Here is a 23,203-nt window from a genome sequence, read left to right on the forward strand (position 1 = left end):
TGAAGAAAGAGATTAGATTTCATCCAAGTTAAAAATATCTTGAAAGGCATAATAACACTTGGAACATGCACAATATTAATGTGCATATTTCTGCTTAATTCACCCAGGTCCCTAAATTTCTCATAGCCTGAGACGGGAAAAAACATGCCTTGCATTTCAATTTAGGCGTTAGAGTTGGTGAATAGTTTAGATAATTATAACATTTTTGTTTTGCTTTTCTGTTTTGAACAAGAACTTTTAAGGCAGTTTTTTTCTTTTCTGATCCCACATATAAGTAGTAGTATTTTGTGGTGGTGCAGTGGTTAGAATGCAGTACTGCAGGCTAATTCTGTTGATTGCCAGGAGTTCAGTAGTTTGATTCTTACTGGTTCAAGGTTGTCTCAGCCTTCCATCCTTCCAAGGTCAGTAAAATGAGAATCCAGATTCTTGGAGGTAATATGCTGACTCTATATACAGTTTAGGGAGGACTGGAAAGCACTGTGAAGCAGTATATAAGTGTAAGTGCTATTACTAATTACTATTATTTTAGTATTATTATTTGTAATATACCACCGGGATTCAGCTATAGTGCGTAAGAATTTGCTAATTTTTTTTCTTGGGCAGTGGGGAAGGGAGATTACTAGTGATATTATAGTTTTTGTTTTATTAGATATTTTTTATAAAATAATTTTAGTTGAAGAAGACAGAGAAATTTTAAGATTGGAGAAAGTAGGAGGGCACTGCCAAAAAATGGTAAAGTTATCTTATTGTTACAATGCATTAATAATGCTATATATTATAGCATTATAGTCTGATTCTTACTAAGGGCCTAGATATATCCTGTATTCTGACTTTTCACTTTTCTCCTCCCCCAGTTTTTAGTTATATTACTGTAATCATATAATTATTTTTGATCATATGATCATTTTTCTGCCTACAAAGTAGTTGATTATATTCCTAAAATATACCTTCTGTCAACTAAAAATAAAACGTAATTATGACACAATTAGTTAATTAATTGTAATAGAGTTTTTGATTAAATTAATATTTTGTGTCTTGGCCATATATTCTGAGAACGTGTAGTAGTCTATTACTAAAGATGGCATTTCTGTGGCATGTTTTCCCCAATCCATAAGTAGCTTCCATAATGAAAAAATGGGAATGTCTTATTAGTATGGTATCTTTTTGATCCATTCTGCCAGAATGACTTAGAACAATGGCGCCCACCCTTTTGGGTGTCAGGGACTGGTTCTATGGAGGGCAGTTTTTTCTGCGATCAGGGGGGTATGGTTTCACATGCTGTCTGGATACAATGCGTACACAGCCCCAATTCATGGTGGGCCAGAGACTAGTGCTGGTCGGTGGCCTGGAGAATGGGAACCCCTAACTTAGAGAATGAAGATGGAAAAAATTGCATATGTGGATTTTATAGAATGTTATTTATGTCATTAGGTAGTTTTTTATATTTCATGAATACAAAGATAAAATTGTAAGTGTGCTGAAAGAAACTGACAAAATTCCATATCCCTAACATTAGGCTTTATTTTCTTAATAAATTTAATATTTGGCTAAATACATAGCTATCACAACTGTCATAAGTTTGGAAAGAAAAATGTTTTTTCAAATACTTTAATACATTTTTAAGTGGTGCTTAAAAGCTTTTGAATCCCTAAGATTAAAAGTATATAAACCTCTAGGATACATTCAGAGGGGAAATTAGAATCATGTTGTAATCAATAGAATGTTAATTGTGTGTGGGATGTTAGAATATTAGGAATTCGCTATTTAAGTCTGATTTTTACAGGTATGTGAAAACATGTCATAGTTCTAACAAAGAAATTTCTGCAAACAACTAAAAACAATTGTTGATACTAACCAGACTAGAAAAAGGTACAGAACTATTTGAAAGGATTTGGACTCCACCAGTTCACTGTCAGGCAAATCATGTACAGATGGAGGCAGTACAACAGCTTTTTACTTTCCCTGGAAGTGACTGACCAATCAAGATCAATCAATAGCAAGTTGTGTAATATTCTAGGAGGGCTCAAAGAAGCTCACAATAACTTTTGAAGAATTAAAGGCCTCTTTTGCATTGGCAAATGTCAGGGTTTATGAGACTACCATCAGGAGAACACTGAACAACATGGTTATAGGTTATAGGGGAAAAGCCACTATTTTACAAAAATAACATTGCTATCCAAGTGCAGTTTGCAAAAGACCTTGTGGTTAAGGCAGAAGGCTGTTGTAAGAATGTTCTGTGGATAGATGAGGCCGAAATAGAACTTTTTACTTGAATAAAATGAGTTATGTTTGGTGAAAGGCAAACATGCATTTCAGCATAAGAATGGAGCTGGCATTATCTTAATTTGGAACTGCTTTGCTTCTTCTGAAATAAGGCGACTTGCTATTTTTGATGGCACTGTGAATTCTGAATTGTACCAGCAAATGTTGGGGTGTATGTCCATGAACTGAAGCTCAATAAAAAGTGGGTCATGCAGTGAGACAGTGATACAAAACACATAAGTTGTAGTATCAATGTATGGTTAAAGCAGAAGAAAGCTAATGTTTTGGAATGGTCAAGTTAAAGTCTGAACATTAATCTTATTAGAAATGTTGTGAAGGTCCTAAAGCATGAAGTTCATGTGAAGAAGATCATTGTTGATGCTATCTGATGAGTGGGCTAAAAACCTTTTAAGCCCATATGCAGGACTGATCAATGGTTACCATAAACATTTAATTGCATTTAATGTTTAGTTTAGTATACCAAAGGAGGGATACCAATTACTGAAAGCAAAGGCTCACATAATTTTGGTACACACAAATAAGTAATTTGAGATTATTGTCCTCAATGAATAAATGAACAAGTATAATGTTTTTGACTCATTTATTTAAATAGGTTCTTTTTATTTAATTTTAGGACCTGTATGGAATAAAGATTATGTTTTAGTTCATATTTATGCAGAAATATTGAACATGTTCAAGGGTTCACAGACTTTTTAACACCACTGTAGTGTAGGCCCAAGCCATGCCATGTAAAAGAGTTCTTTTCTCTAATAAAACCAGTAAGAAGGTCAGCTATATACATGGCTTGGCTTATGTGTTCATCTTTTGTTTATCAAGATATCTGTTCTCAAAAGAAAATATCATAGAAGCTTATATTTTTAAACAGAAGTATCTAAAAGAGATAAGAATGAACGAAGAAACTCAGTTAAGTATTTTTCCCATGATTGTAGCATGCATATTTCTTCAATCATAATATTACTTCTAAATGCTGGAATTCCTTTATTGAGAAAGAGATTTAGAATGAAATTGTAAATGAAAGAGATTGTTGCTAATTCATTAATCTTGTATAAATTGTCACACTGAACAGAGGATGGAAAACTATTTATAATCCTATACATATAATCATGCATGTAACATGTTTTTTATTTCAGTGGACAAGCCAAAAGCCCAGCAGATTAGAACATCTAATACTATAAGACGAACCTCTTCATTGGATACAATAACAGGACCTTACCTCACAGGACAGTGGCCACGAGATCCTCATATACATTATCCTTCATGCATGAAGGACAAATCTACTCAGGTAAATTTGAAAAGCCTGCTATTGCTACTTAATTGCTGTCTAAATTCTAATATAAATGATATCAAAGTCAGTTGATATTTTTTTTAAATGGTATGGAAGGTAATAAAAGTGCATACTATTCTTTATGATTATTGTTGTCTTGAGAAGAGGCCATTTTTGAATTCAGAAAACATGGTAGCCAGGGTTCTGTTAGAGGCTTTTGTGAGAGATTATGATTAAAAAGAAGCCACAAAGCAAAACATTGTGTTTGAACATTTGCTGTGTGATGTTACCACTTACAGCAGTAGGAATTTTAAAAACTGGGCTGCAGATATTTTACTTTGCTGTTGTCGTAAGCGTTGTAAAATGTGGATTATGTGGGTTAGAAGAGAACTGTAGTTTGAAATTTTTGTATTTGTGGTTTTTATGCAGGGATTTCCTGTGACCCAAAAAGGATTTTTGTAAAATAAAATGATTCAAGAAAGGCCGGTGGTTTAAGTCATTATATTTTGCTGTCCTATTTTGAAACCTTATTCTGTCAAAGGAATATTAAACTATCCACTAGGAATCAGCATTTTTTTCAGTCTTAAAACGGAACATTCTTCTATAGACCATACTGTTTCAGGAGTATTTGAGATGATCCAAAGGTGGTATTCTGGATGAAGCAGATCTGCTTTGGGGCCAGACCATTTCAGCAACTTTTAGACTACTTCCAGCTAAGTGGCTTTGCTTACAAAAACTGCCAAATAGCCTCAGAAATGGTATGGACTGAAGTAAACAAAATATTTTAGAGTACACTGGAATTTTCATTCCCAGATCATCAAATTTTGCACATCACTAATCTCCAAATTTTCTTCAAATTTTGGCAAACACATAGTATTAAAATAATTTCTTAGCCTTAATAGGAAAACTAGTTTAAATCAAATCAGTGCTGGAAGAGAGTGGGTGTGTGGAGGAGGAGGAGGCTGCTTTGCAAACCCTCTTCACTGATGATGTTATCTAGTTGAGCCATGAAACTTCTGCAAGAAAACAGCCAAGCTCAGATAGCACCAAAGACCTCACGCTACTAATATGATAGGAGTTGTAATTTGTTTGTTTAGTTATTTATAACATTTATATGGCCACTCCACTCACTCACAGTGACTCCGAGTGGTTTAAACCCAATGCAGATCCCAATAACACCTCTGTCCTAGTGACAACAATCACACCACTCCCTTGATGGGCTTCATATCCCTCTAGGGTCTTCATGCCCATTGGCAAATTCATGACTTCAGGGTCTTTTGAAAGAGAGTCAAGGTGGGGGCCAATCTTATCTGCACAGGGATGATGTTTTATAGGGAGGGAACCACCATGGAGAAGGCCCTTCTTCTTGGTCCCACCAAATGGACCTCCTTAAAGAGGAGGAACTCGTAACATCTCCTGCCTCCCCGCTTTGGTAGGTCAGGTGGCAATGACTGGAAAATGATAGTCCTTCAAATAACAGGGAAGGAGCCACCATGGAGAAGGCCCTTCTTCTCGGTCCTACCACTTCATTCTTTTCAAGAAGTCAGCATGGATATATTTAACAAAATGGACAAGGTCAGACAGTGCACATTTGTCCCACATCTTCAATCCCTAACCATTCTATATTAAGCAACAAACTTTGGGGAAGGCAAGTACTGTTTGTTTTCACATGAAAACATACAGAATGTTTCAAGTTTTGTGGGTGAGTGTTTGGGCAATACGCTTTCTCATATTTCTATTTAAATGAAGTAGATGGAATCCTATCTTCTCTGCATCTAACACTGCATGGCACAGTTATACTGAGAGGTGAAGCTGGTATTCATAGAGTTATTGCGCAGAGTAGCATCTGAAATTTCTGATATGAAACTGAATCAGTCAACTTAAATAGAAAAACTGTTAAGACCGAATTGTTAAGATAAACTGAAATTGTTATAGATTGTCACATCTTACAAATACAAAATATTACCATAAAGAAAATTATTTTCTGATGTAGACAATTGATACTGCAATATTTAACTTTTAATAGTACTGGAATGTTTAAGACTATCCAACCTTATGTATTTGTCTGACTCTTGAATCTGATTATGGATTATTTGATATTGGCTTGGTAATAGCGGAGAGTGTTGAATTAAAAAATAGTATTATGGTAAATAATTTATTAAAATGGTATTCCATTCAGCAATCAGTGACTCTGGGCAGCTTATTTTGGATAAAGCCACATTCATTTTTCATTACTGATATGTTCGTTACAGCTACAGATGTGTTGTAACCATTACATCACTGTGGCTGCTACTACTGCTACTACTATTACTACTACTACTAGAGAGAATTGATTTTTTAATTGAGTTTCAGATTTGCAGAGAAAACAGCTCAATGACGCTTTAGTTTATGTTAGAAAATTATTACTAATCCTTTGCATGTTCAATTTAGAATGAATACCTGTGATCTCCCCAGCATTTCTCACTGTTAGTCAAAGTGGCTAGTGAAACTGCAGTTTGATGTTCACTATCATCAGGAGAATTATAAGTTCCCCATTCCTGAGCTAGGATAATAGGGATAATCCTGCCAGCTATAATAAACAGTATGTATGTCCTTTTTATATAGCTTCCTATATAGAATTAAAAATTAAATATTAGAAATGAACTGCCTGCATAACTTTACTTTTTGATTATTTGCTACTCTAGGTTCTTAGTGAGCTATGGCATACACATTGCAGATTAATTCTTTGGATTATTGATATTTTGGAAGACAATAAATAAAATTTGATATACTTCAATTTATACATAAATTATGATAAACCTATATTTCTCCAGCACCGGAGATGGAGAATCCACCAATGGGTTAGCTCTGCCTTGTCCATTAGACCAAGTCAGCCAAATTTGCCACGCCCGTCTCTGGGTAGCCCCTCCCAGTCTTGATTTGGTCTTCAGCCCAGACGGACGTGACAAATCTGGCTCCAAATCTAGGCAGGTAACACAGAATAATAGATTGGTGGATTCTGTTTTCTCCTCATTCACAGCCTCTTCAGCAGCGCTGGGATCAGTGCTGGATGAAATAGGCTGTAGAAGGCCAGGGGGTGTGAGTTCTCCCTCTCCCAGATCTGAAACTTCTACCGAGATTCCAGCTCTCCCAAAAGGAGAAAGCCCTGATCAGCTGTTCAGCACTGTGATCAGCGTGGCAGCCAGGCTCCAATCTTCACAAAAGGGGAAAGCCCTGATCTGCTGTTAAGCGTTGGGCTCAGCGCGGCAGCCAGTCCATCGGGTCCCTGGGGGAGGGGGGAATTCCCTCTGTCTCGTTGTTACATGTGAAAATTGGCTGGGGTTCGGCTGTTGGAGCGGCGGCTGCCATTCCTTCAGATTCCTCGATTTTTCTTGCACTCCTGCTGGGGGGGACGCTTAGCCGACGCAAAAAAAGCTTTCCGTTCTTGTGAACTCCGTTCCAAGCGATTGCTGGAGGCCACACAGGCATCTATCCTAATCTAACCGATCGCTTCACCGCTGTGCTTGCTTGCTCTGGCCGCGATTTTGGACGCCGGAACATGGCGCGGCTGCAGGAGATAAACCCTTCTTCAGTTTTCCAATTTTCCCGCCGCAAGAGCGGAAGTCCTGCAAGTGACCGCCCCTTCTTTATGAGGAACCGTTCTGGTTGCCATTTTGGCTGCCGGAACAAGCATGGCAGCCGATCTAGTTAATTAAGCTTCTAATCCTGACGGAATTTTTTTCTGAGCCTCACAGGCAGGAAAGTGCAAGGATCAGTTCCTCTGCTTTCCCCTGAAGTAGGGGAGAGCCGCACGGCGACGGAGCCGATTGCCGGCGTTTTTCCTTAGCCACCCAACCTCCCCTCCCCCTTTTCAATGGTAAACCTATTGTAACGGCACTACATTGACCCATGCACATCACAATCCAAGGATAAATAAACAATAAATAATAAATAAATAGATAAATAATAATAATAATTAAATAAATAATTAGTAATTATCCATACAAATTTATTACACAATCTTAGAAGCGCCTGTTCAACGAATCTGGTGCATTTTATGCCTTGACCACATTGAAACATTAGCAGCTGTCCTACGAGCGAGCAGGTTTTTGCCGCAACTGTAGGCAAGACCGGACCCCCAAAGGGGGGAGAAAAGCGGCCCTTTGTCTTCACCGGTCGGGTGGTCAGGAGAGCAGGACGACCAAATCCCTGCTTACCTGCTCAGCCTATCTCGTCAACTGATCCCCTGCCAGAACTCCCTCTCGGCACTGCTGAGATAGTTCACATCAGGATGGAGGAGCCCACGCTGTCTCAACCCAAGAACAGCGCCTCCCCTCCTACCAGCCGCAAAAGACAAAAATCCTCCAAGCAGGAGGCGGCAGGCAGGATCAAAGCCAAGGCTAAGACCATTTCTGGAAGGAAACCTTCCAAGTTGGCGGAGAAACAGGCTAACAGAAGGCACCAGGCTTTGGAGAAGGAATTTTCCAAAGCGCAAAAGCAGGCCAGGGCAAAGGCGGAACAAATAGAGGACGCGCCCTTCGATCTCCCCTTGGGACCCTCTACCCAAGGGGTATGGTTCCCGGAGGGTACTCCCCAGGTTTCTGAGGTGGAACAAGCACAAGCGGTCCATCAACCATCGTTGCCACCGCGGGCCACACACACTATACCAGAGGCCACCTTTACCCCCACAGTGGCAGGACTCGGGGGTTGAGCCCGATGGCTCCCCCTCGGAGGATCGCCTCCAAGCCCTGATCACCCAGGTGGTTGACAGGGTCCTGGCTGCCAGGTCCTACCACGGGCCGAGACCTGAATCAGTGACCTCCACTCCTCCACCCTTCTTTCAGCCGGGGGCATCCGAGTAACAGGACCCCTCCTCTCCGTCCTGGCCTTTTCACAGCAGGGCCTCTTCTCCTATGGAGGATGACCAACATAACATGGCATGGTGGGAGGAGGAAGACCTCCAGATCCTCTTCCATTTGGAGGGCTATTCAACCCAGCCTTCATCCTGCCTCTGCTCCGCAGAGCCAGTTCCATGGCCAACATAGGCACGGATCAGATCCCACGGCCAGACCCACCGCCCGGTTCAGAGCCAAACCCGGTGTTCTTCGAACCCGTTGTGACCCAACATCATGTCCCTTATCCGGCACTCTTTCGGAATGCCATCAAGAAACAATGGACATCACCAGGCACCTTCCCTCCCCCGGGAGGAACAGACAGGAAGTTGTTCAGCACAGCGCCAGACCAGGCAGAGGATCTCGAAGTGCCAAAGGTGGATGAACCCTTTGGCTTCCTCTTCTCCCCATTTACAGTGGCGGGGGATATGGCAGAGGTATTAAAATCCGATGACAGGAGATGGGAACTCACATTCCGCAGGACTTACCAGGCGGCGGCGTGGGCGGTAAGAGCCGCCACCTGTGCTTCCTTCTTTGCCAGAACCTCCTTACTCTGGCTTTGCCAACTACAAGCCAGACTTCCCCAGGAGGAAGTACGCACTCAACAAGACCTGAGCAAGCTTGTTGCAGCATCGGAGTACGTATCGGATGCCAAGCTATATGCGGCCAGGTTCTCATCCAGAGCCATAGCATTCAACGTCTTAGCATGCAGGATGCTATGGCTCAGACACTGGCAAACCGATCTAAAGGCCAAGTGGCGTCTAGCTATGGCCTCCTATCAGGGGGTCAGCTGTTCGGAGAGGCCCTGACTCCGTACTTGACCGAAAATAAGGACAAGCAGAAATTGCTGGCCCACTCCAGCAGACGGGCCGACGGGCGTCCAAACCCATACGCCCGCAGGCAGTCCTTTCGGTCAGGAACGGGCACGAGTCTCCCTCAATCCTCCCGCCCCTTCATGGCTAGACAGGACCGCCAGCCTGACAGGACCGGCCCCAGACTCAGACAGCAATTTCAGAGCAAACGGCCCTTTCGAGGCGGAGCCCTATAGAAGGTCCAAGTGTCTCTCGGCCTGCCCACCCCATAGGTGGCAGACTACCGCTCTTTGCCCGCCAGTGGGAAGCCACCACCACAGATTCCTGGGTTCGCAAAACCATCCGCCATGGCCTGTCCCTGGAATTTGTCCAGTCCCCCAGAACGCTTCACTCCTTGCCCTCAATCAAGGAACCCCGTAAGAAGCAGCCTCATGCAAGAGGCTATTCGGCACCTCCTGGAGATAAAGGCCATAGAACAGGTGCCAACCGAACATTGGGGCGGGGATTCTACTCCATCCTCTTCTTGGTTCCCAAAGCCTCGGGGGGTGGGTGGAGGGTGATTCTGGACCTCAAAGGTCTGAATCACCATATCGCCTACTGAAAGTTCAAGATGCAAACCCTTCATTCCATCTTGGGTAGCATAAGGAATGGGGATTTCCTGATGTCCATAGACCTCACGGAAGCATACCTCCACATCCCTATCGCTTCCAGTCACCGACAGTTCCTCAGGTTCTGCTACGTGGGTTATCACTACCAATACAGGGCCCTCCCGTTCGGTCTCTCGTCAGCTCCAAGGGTGTTCACCAAGATCCTGGCAGTGTTGGCCGCACACCTACGAATGGTACCGATGCGCGTCCAGTGTTACCTGGACGATATTCTCATCCAGTCCCCCTCCCTTCAGGTCGCCCAATCAGACCTAACATTGTCAATCAGGGTCCTTCAGGAACACGGGTTTTCGGTCAACTACCAAAAAAGTCAGACCGTCCCATCCACCCGACTCCTATACTTGAGCGCCATCATAGACACATTCAGTTGTCGGGTCTACCTGTCACAGGAGCGTTGGGACAGCATCCGGTCCCTGGCCCTCAGGGTTTGCAGGGAACAAGCAGTTCTGCTGGTTCTGCTCTCCCAGCTCCTGGGGAAGATGGTATCATGCATTGCAATAGTGCCTTGGGTCAGACTACATTCCAGGGATCTTCAATGGTTCCTCCTCCCATTCCAGAGGCTGGGCCTCAGCTCTTCCAACAAGTGAGTAAGGGTCTCTCCCGCAACATTGCGGTCCCTCAAATGGTGGTCCTCGCCAGCAGTAACCAGAGGGTCACACTTCAAGGAACCCGACCGGCTCACACTTACGACGGACGCCAGCCTGTTTGGCTGGGGAGCACACCTGCAGTCTCAATGGGTCCAGGGACAATGGTCCCAGGCGGATCTGGAACACAACATCAATTGATTGGAGCTAAGAGCCATACATTTGGCCCTCTGCCACTTCCACAACAGGGTGGCGAGGCAACACGTACTAGTCCTCACAGACAACGTGACAGCAAAGGCACACATGAATCGGCAGGGAGGTACCCAATCCAGGTCCCTCATGACCGAGGCCCAGGCCTTGGGATCCTGGGCGGAGGCCAACCTCGCCTCCATCAGGGCCGAACACCCAACTCCCAAGGTTCTTCTCCCAGTTCCATTGTTGGGAGCAGAGGGAGCGGACGCCCCTCAGTTGCCCATGGCCGGGGGGCCTGCTTTACGTGTTTCCCCCTCTTCCTCTGATCCCGGCGACCATCTGCAAGATGTTGCAGGAATGGGCGGAGGTCATACTCGTGGCCCCGTATTGGCCACGAAGACCGTGCTTCGCCGACCTGGTGAATCTCTCCAGATCCTCCCCGTGGAAGATCTCCCCGGGTCCTGTGTCTCTCAGCCAGGGAGTTCTACAACATCCAGAACCCCAATGGCTGCAGTTAGCCGCCTGGCACTTGAACGCCGGATCTTGAGCGGGGAATCTTATCCGGAAAGGATAATTTCCATGATTCAGGCCTCCCGCCAACCGGCAACAAATCGAATCTATGACTCCACATGGAGGAATTTCTGCAATTGGTGTGAGAGGCGACTACTTGATGTTTCGGATTTGACAATCCCAAACATCCTAGAATACTTGCTTGAGGGCCTCGACAGGGGCCTAGCACCTAATACCATCCGCAGGCAGGTCGCAGCCCTATCCACCCTACTTATCTGCGCCAATTCAGTTCCCTTGGCCCAGCACCCCAGGATTCACTCCTTAAGGGCGCCACCAATACAAAACCACCCGTGGTCCATAGGTACCCTTCCTGGGAATTGCCACGGGTCCTACGGGCCTTCACTAAAGCGCTGTTCGAACCTATCAGATCTTGTACTCTGAGGGCCTTGTCCCTCAAGGTCACCTTCTTGGTCGCTATCACGTCGGCCAGGCGTATTTCTGAACTTGCGGCACTGTCGGTCAGGGTGGACCTCTGCACCTTTCACCAAAACTGGGTGGTTCTCCGATTGGACCCAAGCTTCGTGCCTAAAGTCAACACTCCTTTTCATAGGGCACAAGAAATTGTTTTATTGGATTTTTGCCCCAATCCGTCCCATGCCTTGGAACAGCAGTAGCACACACTGGACGTTCGTAGGGCGTTGCGACACTATATCAAGCGAACAGTGCAAGTCGGAAGCCCTCTTCGTTTCATTTCACCACGCCTCTAGTGGACAGAAGGTGTCCGCCTCAACCATAGGCAGGTGGATCAAGGCTTGCATTGTGGAAGCGTACCAATCACTTTCCCTGCCTGCGCCAGGGCAGGTCACGGCGCATTCCACTCGCAGTGCTGCAACCTCCGCGGCATGGGCCACACAGGCATCTATCGAGGTTTGCAAGGCGGCGACACTTGTTTGGCACTACAAGATAGACCGTTTTGCATCCGCGGACCCCTCCTTTGGAAGGAGGGTCCTCCCAACAGGTAGCGGCTGGGGATGCAGTTGCGGATCTTCTGTTTCCCCCCATCGGGACAGTGAGACTTTGGTATGTCCCATTGGTGGATTCTCCATCTCCGGTGCTGGAGAAGGGGCGTTGTCTTACTTGAACGCCTTTTCTCAGCACAGAGATGGAGAATCCACTCCCACCCTTAAAGACGATTAGCCCATATTAGGGAGCAGGGAGCCAGCACGTCGGACTGTCGTCAGCTACTTCGCCTTCGTCAAGACTGGGAGGGGCTACCCAGAGACGGGCGTGGCAAATTTGGCTGACTTGGTCTAATGGGCAGGAAGGCAGAGCTAACCCATTGGTGGATTCTCCATCTCCGTGCTGAGAAAAGGTGTTCAGGTAAGACAACGCCCCTTCTATGTGAAACAAAACTGTCCATTTTTCTTCCAGGAGGATATGAAAATATGCCATATACAGACATTCTTTGGCGTACATATCATATTCATTGACTTTGATTAGTGAAATTATTGACAATTCAATAACTGAGGAACACAAAATTTGAGAGTAGAAAAATCATAAATTCAGAAAAATCCATTATTGAAATGTAAAAAAAATCCATATAAAATAGAATTAAATCAGAATCCAATCTTCAGTTCCAAATATAAACTTTCTTCAATAATTAAATAGATTTCCTGAGGCATTCGATTAGCAGAGCTAATTGTTCATCTAAATTTTTTTCCTTAGCACCTACTGTAGCAGACATTTTAACACCAGCAGGTGTAACCTGCCTCTGGAAAGATAAAGCTCAGTTAACCAGTGCAGACTTTTTTCATTGCTAAAGAGTTGGTTTTTTATTTATAATAAAGATCTTAACAAAAAGTCCATTATACTATAACTATAGTATTGTATTTGTAACTTAAACATATATAAATATGTAGAAAAATACAACACCACAAAAATGTCTTCCTCAAAATCCTGTTCTGCAGCCAGTAAGTAAATCAGAAAAGCTTACAGCAAAATGGACAACATTCTTTCAAATACATAGGCATGCACCCTGAGAGCTAGCTACAGAAGTTAAATAGAATCAAAATGTATTGATTTAGAAAGATGAGAGCATAACTCATTTATGCTCCTAATGTAATACAGAATCTTCAGGTTCTGGCATTAAGAAGTGGTTTGCCATTGTCTCCTTCCCAGGGCTGTGTGCAAGGTCACTTAGTTGGCTTTGTGCCTAAAGTTAGGCCTGGAACTCATAGTCCCTGTTTCTAGCCTGATTACTTAAAAACTACAACAAATTGACTCTATCCCTTCATTACACCTCTGCAAAGTAAAATGCAGTTGAAGATACAGCAGCACATTGATAAGTAATCTCTCTAAATATTTTTTTTAAGTTACCTGGCAGTCAGATGTCTTTGAGCAGTTAGGGCTGTGTTCCTGTCCCCATCTACTACTATCTTCTCAAGAATTCAGCCCAATATCCAATCTAAACCAAAAGAAGTAGGAATATTATAAGTCTTTGCTGCCTTATTGGTTAGGATGGGAAATACATGAAAGAAAAAATCAGTTGAAACAAAAAAAAAAACAGTAAACAGTTCTTAAATCAGTTGATTTAAGTTGACTTAACATTGCTTTTAATTACCAAATGTATGCTTTGTTCCAGTTTCATTTCAGAATTCGGAATATATCCATGATATGTCTTAAGCTTTGGAATGCTTGAATTAAATTTCTTGACATTGGAATGTTTTCCACATCTCATTTGCATAGCATTTTTAATAGAATATTCAAATGTTAGTCTCTTGTTTTACTATGAGTATGATAATCATTTAATTACTGTAAATACAGAACCCATTGATAGTACCCTTCTATTGGGGGTTTGAAATTACAGAAATAAAATTGAAAATAGAAACAGTTTCAAGATAGTTGAAGGTTATTTTGTTCTATACTTCAGGTATATTTTATTTAACATCTCTTATCCAGATATTTTATACAGCATTGTCTTGCTTAATATTGGAAAAAGTTACAAATTTTAGGTTAGAATAGAATTCTTTATTGGCCAAGTGTAATTGGACACTCAAAGAATTTGCCTCTGGCGAATAAGCTCTCGGTGTACATTTAAGCAACAAGTGATAAATCATAATCAAAATCATAAAATACAATAATCACAAATCATAAGATATAACATAACACTCAGTGATAGTCATAGGATACTAAATAAGCAAACAACAAATCATAATAGGATACTAATAAAAGCAATCAACATAAATAATAAGATATAAACAACAAAGTTATAGCATAAGAAGCTAAGGAAATAGATTATAGTGAAATATGAGAAGGATAATAGTAATACAGCCCTACTAGGTGGTTTGATATTCCAAGACATAAGGCCAGTGTTGTAGGAATTAGTTATTTAGCAGAGTGACAGCATGGGGAAAAACTGTCCTTATCTAGTTTTTTTGGCTTGCAATGCCCTATAGTGTCATCTATGAAGAAGTTGAAACAGTTTATGTCCAGGATTTGAGGGGGTCTGTAAATATTTTCACAACCATCTTTCTGACTCATGCAGTATATAGTCCTTGAAGGAAGGCTGATTGCAATTGTTTTTCTGCGGTCCTGACTATTGGTTGAAGTCTTTATTGATCTTGTTTAGTTGCTGTGCCAAACCAGATAGTTATAGAGGTGCAAATGACAGACTCAATCATTCCTCTGCAGAACTGTATCAGCAGCTCCTTGGGCAATCTGAGCTTTCCGAGTTGGCACAGAAAAAACATTCTTGTGCTTTTTTAATGACGTTTTTTATGTTAGAACCTAGAAACTTGAAGGTCTCTACTGTTGATATTGTGTTGTCTAGTATTGTAAGAGGTGGTAGAATAGGAGGGCTTCTCCTAAAATCTACTATCATCTCTACAGTTTTGAGTGTGCTCAGTTCAAGATTGTTCCAGTTTCGCACTACAGGTCAGTTGTTCAATTTTCCGACTGTATGCAGATTCATCATCGTTTCAAATGAGACCAATCACTGTTGTATCATCTGCAAACTTCAGTATTTTAACAGAGGGATCCTTTGAGATGCAGTTGTTGGTATAGAGAGAAAAGAGTAATGGAGAGCATACAACCCTGGGGGACATCTGTGCTAATTGTACAGGTATCTGATGTGATTTTGCCTAGCTTCACCTGCTTCTTCCTATCTTTTAGAAAGCTTATGAGCCACTTAAAGTTTGATTTTATGTACAGAAGTACAACTTTTCTGTAAAGAATGAATTATAAGGAGGAAAACATTGTGTAAGTAATATTTAATGGACTTGTTATGCAATTTTCTTGCTACTACCTATTTGATGAGATACTCGGATGATATTTTATTAATTATATTGCTCTCTCAACAAAAGTGGTGTTAATTCTGATAGCATGTTATTTGCTGTGCAGTTCTGGGAGTTGTATGCAAAATGTTTCAAGCACAAAGGTGCTGCATTTAAATTTTGAATATTCTGATCTTAGTTTGAAATAGCTATTCCAATTTTACCAAGTCCAAGTTTTTGAACTTAAGAGCCCCATTTTGAAGTCAGAATATCTGTTTCAAAATTAAAGAAAGATATTTTGTGCTTGAGCCACTTTTGAAGTAGTCATAACATGATAGTATCAGAATATTTCCAGTTCAGTCAAAACAACCTATTTTAAGCTCAAAATAACTGTTACAAATACAATGTTTTGCATAGGTTTTATTGTTTTTGATACATGTACCTATCTAGAAGTTAAAAGAAGGTTGTTTGAAGAGACAACATTCATATATCCATAAATGTGTATCTATTGCCACATTTATTACCATTATTAACTTGTTACTGGTTAGTTATTTAACTTTTATATAGTTCATAGATTTATATTTAGCCTATAAAAATTTCCAAGGTAGCCATGAGGAATGACAGTTTAAAAAAATCCACATAATAAACATAATTAAAAATCCATATAATATGCATAATAATCTATTCTTCCACTAAGAATGCATTAACAAATATATTAAGAGCATGCAAAACTCATCCAGGAGAACTGCTAGTCATTTTAGAAGCAATATAATTGGATTTGCTTTCCACCTCAAATATAACAATGTTTACATTATTAGAAATTGATGCAAGGATTTTCAAACTATGTTCCTTGATTATTTTATATTTTTAAGATCCATCACTTTGTAGCTTGGAGGCAGAATGAAATAAATTCTATAGCAATAGTGATTCCAAGGATGGGGACACTTTTCTCAAGTGTCAGACAGATTAATTTAGTGGTATGGAGTGCTAGAAAAGTGCTTCCTGAAAGCAATAGATGGGAAATGAAAATGATTAACAGCTGGCCTTTTTCATTAACTCAGATCAGTAAGTGATACCAACTAGCTTCTGCAGATCACAAAACATCACAGCATTGCTTAAGATGAGTGATTGGAGAACAAGTTGGATTTCACACTACACTATAACATGCTACAATTGAATCAGATCTGATAATTGGTAAAATATTGGTTGATAAACAGAGAATTTGTTTCTTTTCAATATCAAAATATTCAGAAATAATTGGAATTATTCAGATTGTAGTTCTATACCATATACAACTTATCCAAAATATATAGGGAAAATTTAATTTGCATTTAATAATTGTGACATTTATTTATCAAATTTCATGGTGCTATCTCACAAAAAGTGATTGATGTATGAACAATAAAACAAATGTGTAAAACAGTGATTAATAGAAATAAAAAATAATACTAAATATATGAAAATGGTACAGGAGAGAGTGAATATTAACTACAATAATGGAGCTATTTTAGAATATCACGAGTCCCTTGGACTTCCAGCTCCAATGATATATCAGGTCTTGAGGGACTTCTAGAATAATAATAATAAGGATGGAATTAACTCAGAGTGCAGAGAAGAGCAATAAAGATGATCAGGAGTCTGGAGGTTAAAATATATGATAAATGGATGATTGCAGGAACTGAGTATGTCTAATCTAATGAAAAGAAAGATTATGGATAGCATGACAGCAGTCTTCCAATATTTGAGAGGCTATCAGAAAGAAGAGGGGGACAATCTATTCTCCAGAGCACTTGAGTGCAAGAGAAGTAATAACAGATTGAAATGTATGAAAGAGAGATCCAACCTAGAAAAATGTTTTTGGCAGTAAGAACAATTAATCAATGGAATGGCTTGCCTTCAGAAGTTGCGGCTGCTCCATCACTGGAGGTTTTTACAAAGAGATTGGACAGCCATTTGTCTGGTATAGGGTCTCCTGCTTGGGCAGAGAGTTGAACTAGAAGGTCCCTTCCATCTCTGTTGTCCTGTATTCTGTATTCACATAGGGTACATAATGCCTATGGAAAACATTATGAGCTCTGCTCTGAATTAAGTTCTGTTGATACTTCTGTTGATAACAGAATCCCAGGTAAGGAATGTGAAGTTCTCAGAGTGGGATGCAGGAGACCTTGGGAGGCTCTGCTCAAGACCTAAAAATTCTCCCTGCCAAATTCCAAGCAGGATTTTCAGCCCTACAGAGAAGGGGCATTGTGCGCAGCCCTTCTGGGGCCACCTATATAACCCTGATGCACCCTGAGCTCCTTTCCTTACTGCTCTGTCTCTTTGCTCAGGAGCTGAAAATCCTCCTTGCTGAAATTCAAGCAGGATTTTCAGTTCTTGATCAAAGAGAGGTTCTCCCACCTGCCTGAGGTATCCCTCACTCTTTACCTTATCACATTGAATCTCTGTTTGGATTTCAGCTCCCTCTCATCTCTGGAAGCTGGCTGAAAGAGCTGCCTGCCAAAGGGGTTCAGCTCCCTTCCATGAATGAAAGGGAACTCCTCTGGTGGCATGCAAGAATAGAACTCAAATCTTCAAGATTTGTGCTCCTTTTATGCACCCCAACAAAGGAGTTCAGCTCCCTTTGGCAGGCAGTTCTTTCTTCTTGTCTCTAGAGACAAGAGAGACTCCTCTCAGGAAGCAGCAGCAGTTTGCAGCCTTCCCTGCCAGCATCCCTATTGACATTCTGGGGAAGATGGCAGAGAAGATTGCAAATAGTGATCAAATTGCTTCACAAATAGTATAAACAGGTTGCCAGGCACCCAGATTGTGATCAAATAACCACAGGAATGTGGTGCAATGTCTTGTGATTACTGGAAGTGCTTTAGAGGCCATAAATCACTCGTCTGAGACTGTTGAAATTCTGAACTATTATCAAATGATTGGTTGTAAGTCAATGATTATTTTACAGTATATGTTTTGCAGTGGGAATTAAAGAGAAAAATATCAGATACCTTCTCAGATTAGTTCTATCTTTAAAGGAATTCTCATCACCATTGAACAGTGCTTATAATTTGCAAATTTGTGTATTAGTGTTTCACAAATGATTCTTGAGTATAAAATGTCTCATGAGCTGTGGTTCTATAACTCTTGCCTTTTTTTAAGGTCAAAAGCTTTTAATCTTGACAATGTAGTAGGGTTAAAGATTCGGGCTCTATTAAATGAAGAAAATGTATTGGAAACTATTAAAATATCCATTTGACTCATCACATCATGCCATTGCTATGGTATGTGGCTATGTTAATGCCTCAAAATCCATGGATATGTCTTCAGAATCCCTGAATTATTATTTTTTTTGGTCAGGTTATTACTTAATGTATGTATGCACTCCATGGCATTGGACCTGGCTACCTCCGAGACCGCCTTCTGCCACAGATTCCCTCCCATAGACCGGTACGCTCCCACAGAGCGGGCCTCCTCAGGGTGCCGTCGGCCAAGCAGTGTAGGCTGGCGACCCCCAGGGGGAGGGCCTTCTCTGTGGGTGCCCCCACCCTCTGGAACGAACTACCCCCCGAGATCCGGANGGTAGGGATGATTTTAAGAAAATTTTAATTGACACACAGCTTCGAATATTTGGCTTTTAATTTGGTTTTATGGGGTTTTTTTGTTCTTTGATGTATTTTGTTTGTCTGTTTTAATATGCTGTGCACCGCCCTGAGTCCTACGGGAGAAGGGCGGTATATAAATTAAATTATTAAATTAAATTAAATTAAATTATTAAATTAAATTATTAAATTAAATTAAATCAGCCAATTTGTAAGCTTTAAAGTGGATCAATATAGAATAAAAAGGAATCGTGTTTAATTCTATTTGATTTATTTTATTTCAATCAAATACAGCTTTTGTTCTGGTATTCCCAATTCTTTGCATTGGTCACTTTTCATAGTTCAATTTCCAGAATGCTATCAGAGACTAAAAGTGACTCTCAGCTTGCCTTAAGAGCATTCCCCAATCTGGGCACTCTGAGATGAGTAGGTCAGCTCTGGAGTCCTTGATGCTTGTTACCTACTTGGGTAATGAAATGCCTTCAAGCAAACAACCAAGCTCAGAGAGCACCAAAGACTCTACAGTTCAACCTTGAGCTGCATATATTTTCTTTTATTGAGATAGAATCTTAAAGTAGTTATCAATAGTTACGCTGGCTGAGAATTTTAGGAATTGCAGAAATGGTAGAGATAGAAAATTTCAAAGGTGGAACTGATAACTGACCACATTAATAAATTGGTGTGAAAATCTTTCATGGTCTTAATTAGTTGAAACTGACAAAACCCAAGAACTGTCATGAAATAATACACTGCTATCAAAGATTCATACTATCATATAAATACTGAAGTTCTGTTTATGTAGCAGGTAGCAGAAGAAACCATAAGATATATACCTGAAGTAGATAATTAAAACTTAATACTTCAGTGTGGATATTTGTTCAGTGGTATTATTCTTATTCTATTTCTAGTACATGCTAGTTTATTGTAGTTCAGCATTAAAAATGATATAGCTTGATCATGATTTGCATTTGCTTATACTACTTCCTGTTTGTAAAAATTAATATTAGAGAACTGTTAAATTGTTCCTTGATGGCATAGCGGAGCCAGAAATCAATGGCATTTGATATTTTGTTATTTCTTAGCCTTGTTTGTTTGTTACTCCTGGGTGAATACTTGTTACTGCATCTTTTAAATTTAATGAGGTTAAAAACTTTATCAAAATGATACGGATTCTTAGTTTTGTCTATTTGTTATGCAAGAATTAAATATATTTATGCTGTTTGATTTCCTACATTCGTCTTTCTTTTCCATTCTTACTATTGCCTCTTACTCCCTCCTATTGCCACTACATCTATGCTGGTTCACTTAATAGAGTTATAATATAAGAAAGAGCAAATTAGAAAAAAAAGTAATCCAATTCATAAAAAGGCTAGCATGCTTCACTGTATTCCTTGCTGGGATAACAATGTGATTGTGGTTTCTTTTAAGTTTAAATGTCCTTTTATTATCTGCAGAAAGCAAAATATTGAAGTAGTTTTGTTGTAGCTATCTTGGTATAAGTATCAGTGTAGATGGTTGCGGTTTGGCATAGTTAGGTTATGGCACATGCTTATTTGTAATAAACATACATAGAAGAATTTAAGAGAAGGTAATGATGATCTTATTTGGGGCAACATTTATGCACTTTTAGCAAGTATAAGATTGCAAAGTGGGTTTTTGTGTACTAAAACACTTTTAAGTATTGTTATAAACAACATTTCTGAGCATGCTGACAATACATAAGGTATTTCTTTAGACATACAGTTCTGTTTTATTTTAAACTGGTTAGTTGTTAAAGTACTGTAATTTAACTTTTGACTTTATTACATGCTCGTGGTTTTAATTTGGTATCGAACAGCTCCATGTAATCTAATAATTATATTCATGAACATAAATATACTATCTAACATGGATAACATTACTTTGTTTTCTGCATTTTCATAGACTTACTTTGGTCCCTCCTGCCTGCCTCCCCGTCCCTCCCTCCCTTCCTCTCTCTTTCTTTCTTAACATTACTTGGGTATTTCTAAATGTTTCTCCTTTGTTTTGATTTTTTTCACATCCACTTTTCTTCATGTGGTTCAATTTGCCTTTGCAAGCCACATTTTCAGTTTCACAGCTCCAGTAGGAAAAAAGTAGAAAATAAGGTGAGAATTCATCTGAGAAGTCTTTCTATTGCATAGTTTATTGTTAGGAATTATGAGATTTAAATTATGGTAAATTCTTAAGCATATGTTAATATATGATTAAAGCAGTGTGCTTGAGTTAGAAATAAGGTAGACACAAGTGTAGAAAGGAACTTTATACATTTTTTTTGGTAGAGAAATTGATATGGAGTGACAAGAAGTATAAAAACAGTAATCATCCTGTACTTGGGACTGTATGTGACCTTTAGAACAACCCGTCATAAACAAAATATCTATTACTATGGCATAAGTATAGTGTGATTTCTTTTCAGTTGACAGTTGAAATGAATGTGTTTAGTCTCTGAAACTTACTATATCCATATCCATTTAACTGCCACCAAAACACTTTCTCTCCAGAAAGGCTGTACATTTTTGTTCCTGCCATTCAGAGAGTATCATATCTATAGAGCATCTGTTGTGACTTCTGTAATGAAAACAGTTGCTTTCCCCTGCTTTAAGGAAATGTTTGCAAAATGTTTTTATATCAAACTATAATATAATTAATTGCTAAACAGTATTTTTTGACTAACGAATTGGTGGTGAAACAAAGAATAAGTGCCAAATTATATTCGTTGGTTTCCATTCATTTAGACACCTAGCTGTTGGGCAGAAGAGATATTAGAAAAGAGATCACATCAGCGTTCAGCTTCATGGGGCAGCGCTGATCAACTAAAAGAAGTAAGTGCTTAACAACTTGGCAAAGTGTAGCAATCCTTCATGACTCACAGTTAACACTAAATGCCCATTTTGTGGGAGTGTACTCATGCCAGTGCGTTCAGTCACAAGCTGCTGGTTTTAGGATTTATGTAAACAATAAAAAGAACATTGGATAGTCAAAATAGATATCTGGTAAGATAGGCATAGGCAGTATTGCATTGTCATATGTTAGCAAATGCATTCATGGATGTGTGATAAATCAGTCTACTGATACAGGTTTTCATGGGCAGTATCTGTCAGGCATGTTAGGCTTCAGGATTTAGTGACCATGATTTAGAGCAGGGGTGTCAAACTGCTAGCCCTCGGGCCGGATGCATCACACAGAAGCTGCACCCACCCCATTGCCGGCAATAGCAAAACAGTCCCGACTTGAGTTTGACATGTCTGATTTAGAGAGCAGATTTCCTGATGTTTGTTGCAATTGTGGCTGGCATCTTCAAAGGCAGAATGGTTTGCTATGCCAATTTGATTTAAGAGACAACTTTGTCTCTGATGATGCCAGCACAGTTGTGGTGAAATATCAGGAAATCGGTTCTCTAGACCGCTGTCATTAATTCTGAAGTCCAATATTACCTGACAAAAAAATCCCTTTTCAGACATTCTTTTGGTCATTGGTTAGTAACATTTAACATTACAATCCAGTTGTTTGTCATCTTGAAACTGGAAGCCTATATCATTTATTTGCAATATGATGTTTTGAATTTGGATGAGTTAAAAAGAAACAGTAGCCCTATCATAAGATCCAAGATCAAACTGTAGTGTCCATTTAAACTGCTGAATAGATTCAAAACTAAAATTGAAGAATGGTGGTAAAATTGAAAGGATTATGTATAGCGCCATGGAATATGTGCTGATTTTGTTTTCTTCAGTTAATTTGAATGCCTATTCAAAAAATATAATTTTTGGGAACTAAGATTGTGATGGTTTATTCTGTTTAGCTGATTGTTGCTACCTGGTTATTTTATAATTAGTTTCAACAGGTTATATTAATCTACATATGAAAATGAATAGTAGCTGTCATTTTCTTCTACTAAGATAATTTTGATCTTTTACTTTTTAGAGAAAATAGTAAGCAGGTATATTTGAGAATATACTGTGTTCTATATAAGAACATAGTAATGTGAGTATAATACTTTTTATGGGGTGGATATCTGGTAAAAGAAGACAAGTTTAAAACCCTGGGGAAAAAATAAGTGGTTGATAAGGTAGGTAAAAGCTATGAATCATTTTATTATATTAATTTGCAATATTGAAATCAAATAGGATTGCTTCTTAAATTAATTCTTTT

At 39.9% G+C, this 23,203-nt stretch overlaps 1 protein-coding gene across 1 annotated transcript in view; it reads left to right on the forward strand.

Annotated features, from left to right (window-relative positions):
- The window catches only part of GLCCI1 (glucocorticoid induced 1), a 70,603-nt gene that overhangs the window by 14,139 nt on the left and 33,261 nt on the right, over positions 1-23,203 (forward strand). The window contains exons 4-5 of the mRNA XM_015811595.2: positions 3,414-3,565; positions 21,790-21,876. Of these exons, the coding sequence (XP_015667081.2) occupies positions 3,414-3,565; positions 21,790-21,876 (239 nt within the window). The remainder of the gene's footprint in view (positions 1-3,413; positions 3,566-21,789; positions 21,877-23,203) is intronic.

This window comes from Protobothrops mucrosquamatus, unplaced genomic scaffold (genome assembly GCF_001527695.2).
Source record: "Protobothrops mucrosquamatus isolate PMUCROS unplaced genomic scaffold, P.Mucros_1.0 scaffold45, whole genome shotgun sequence".
NCBI lineage: Eukaryota > Metazoa > Chordata > Lepidosauria > Squamata > Viperidae > Protobothrops > Protobothrops mucrosquamatus.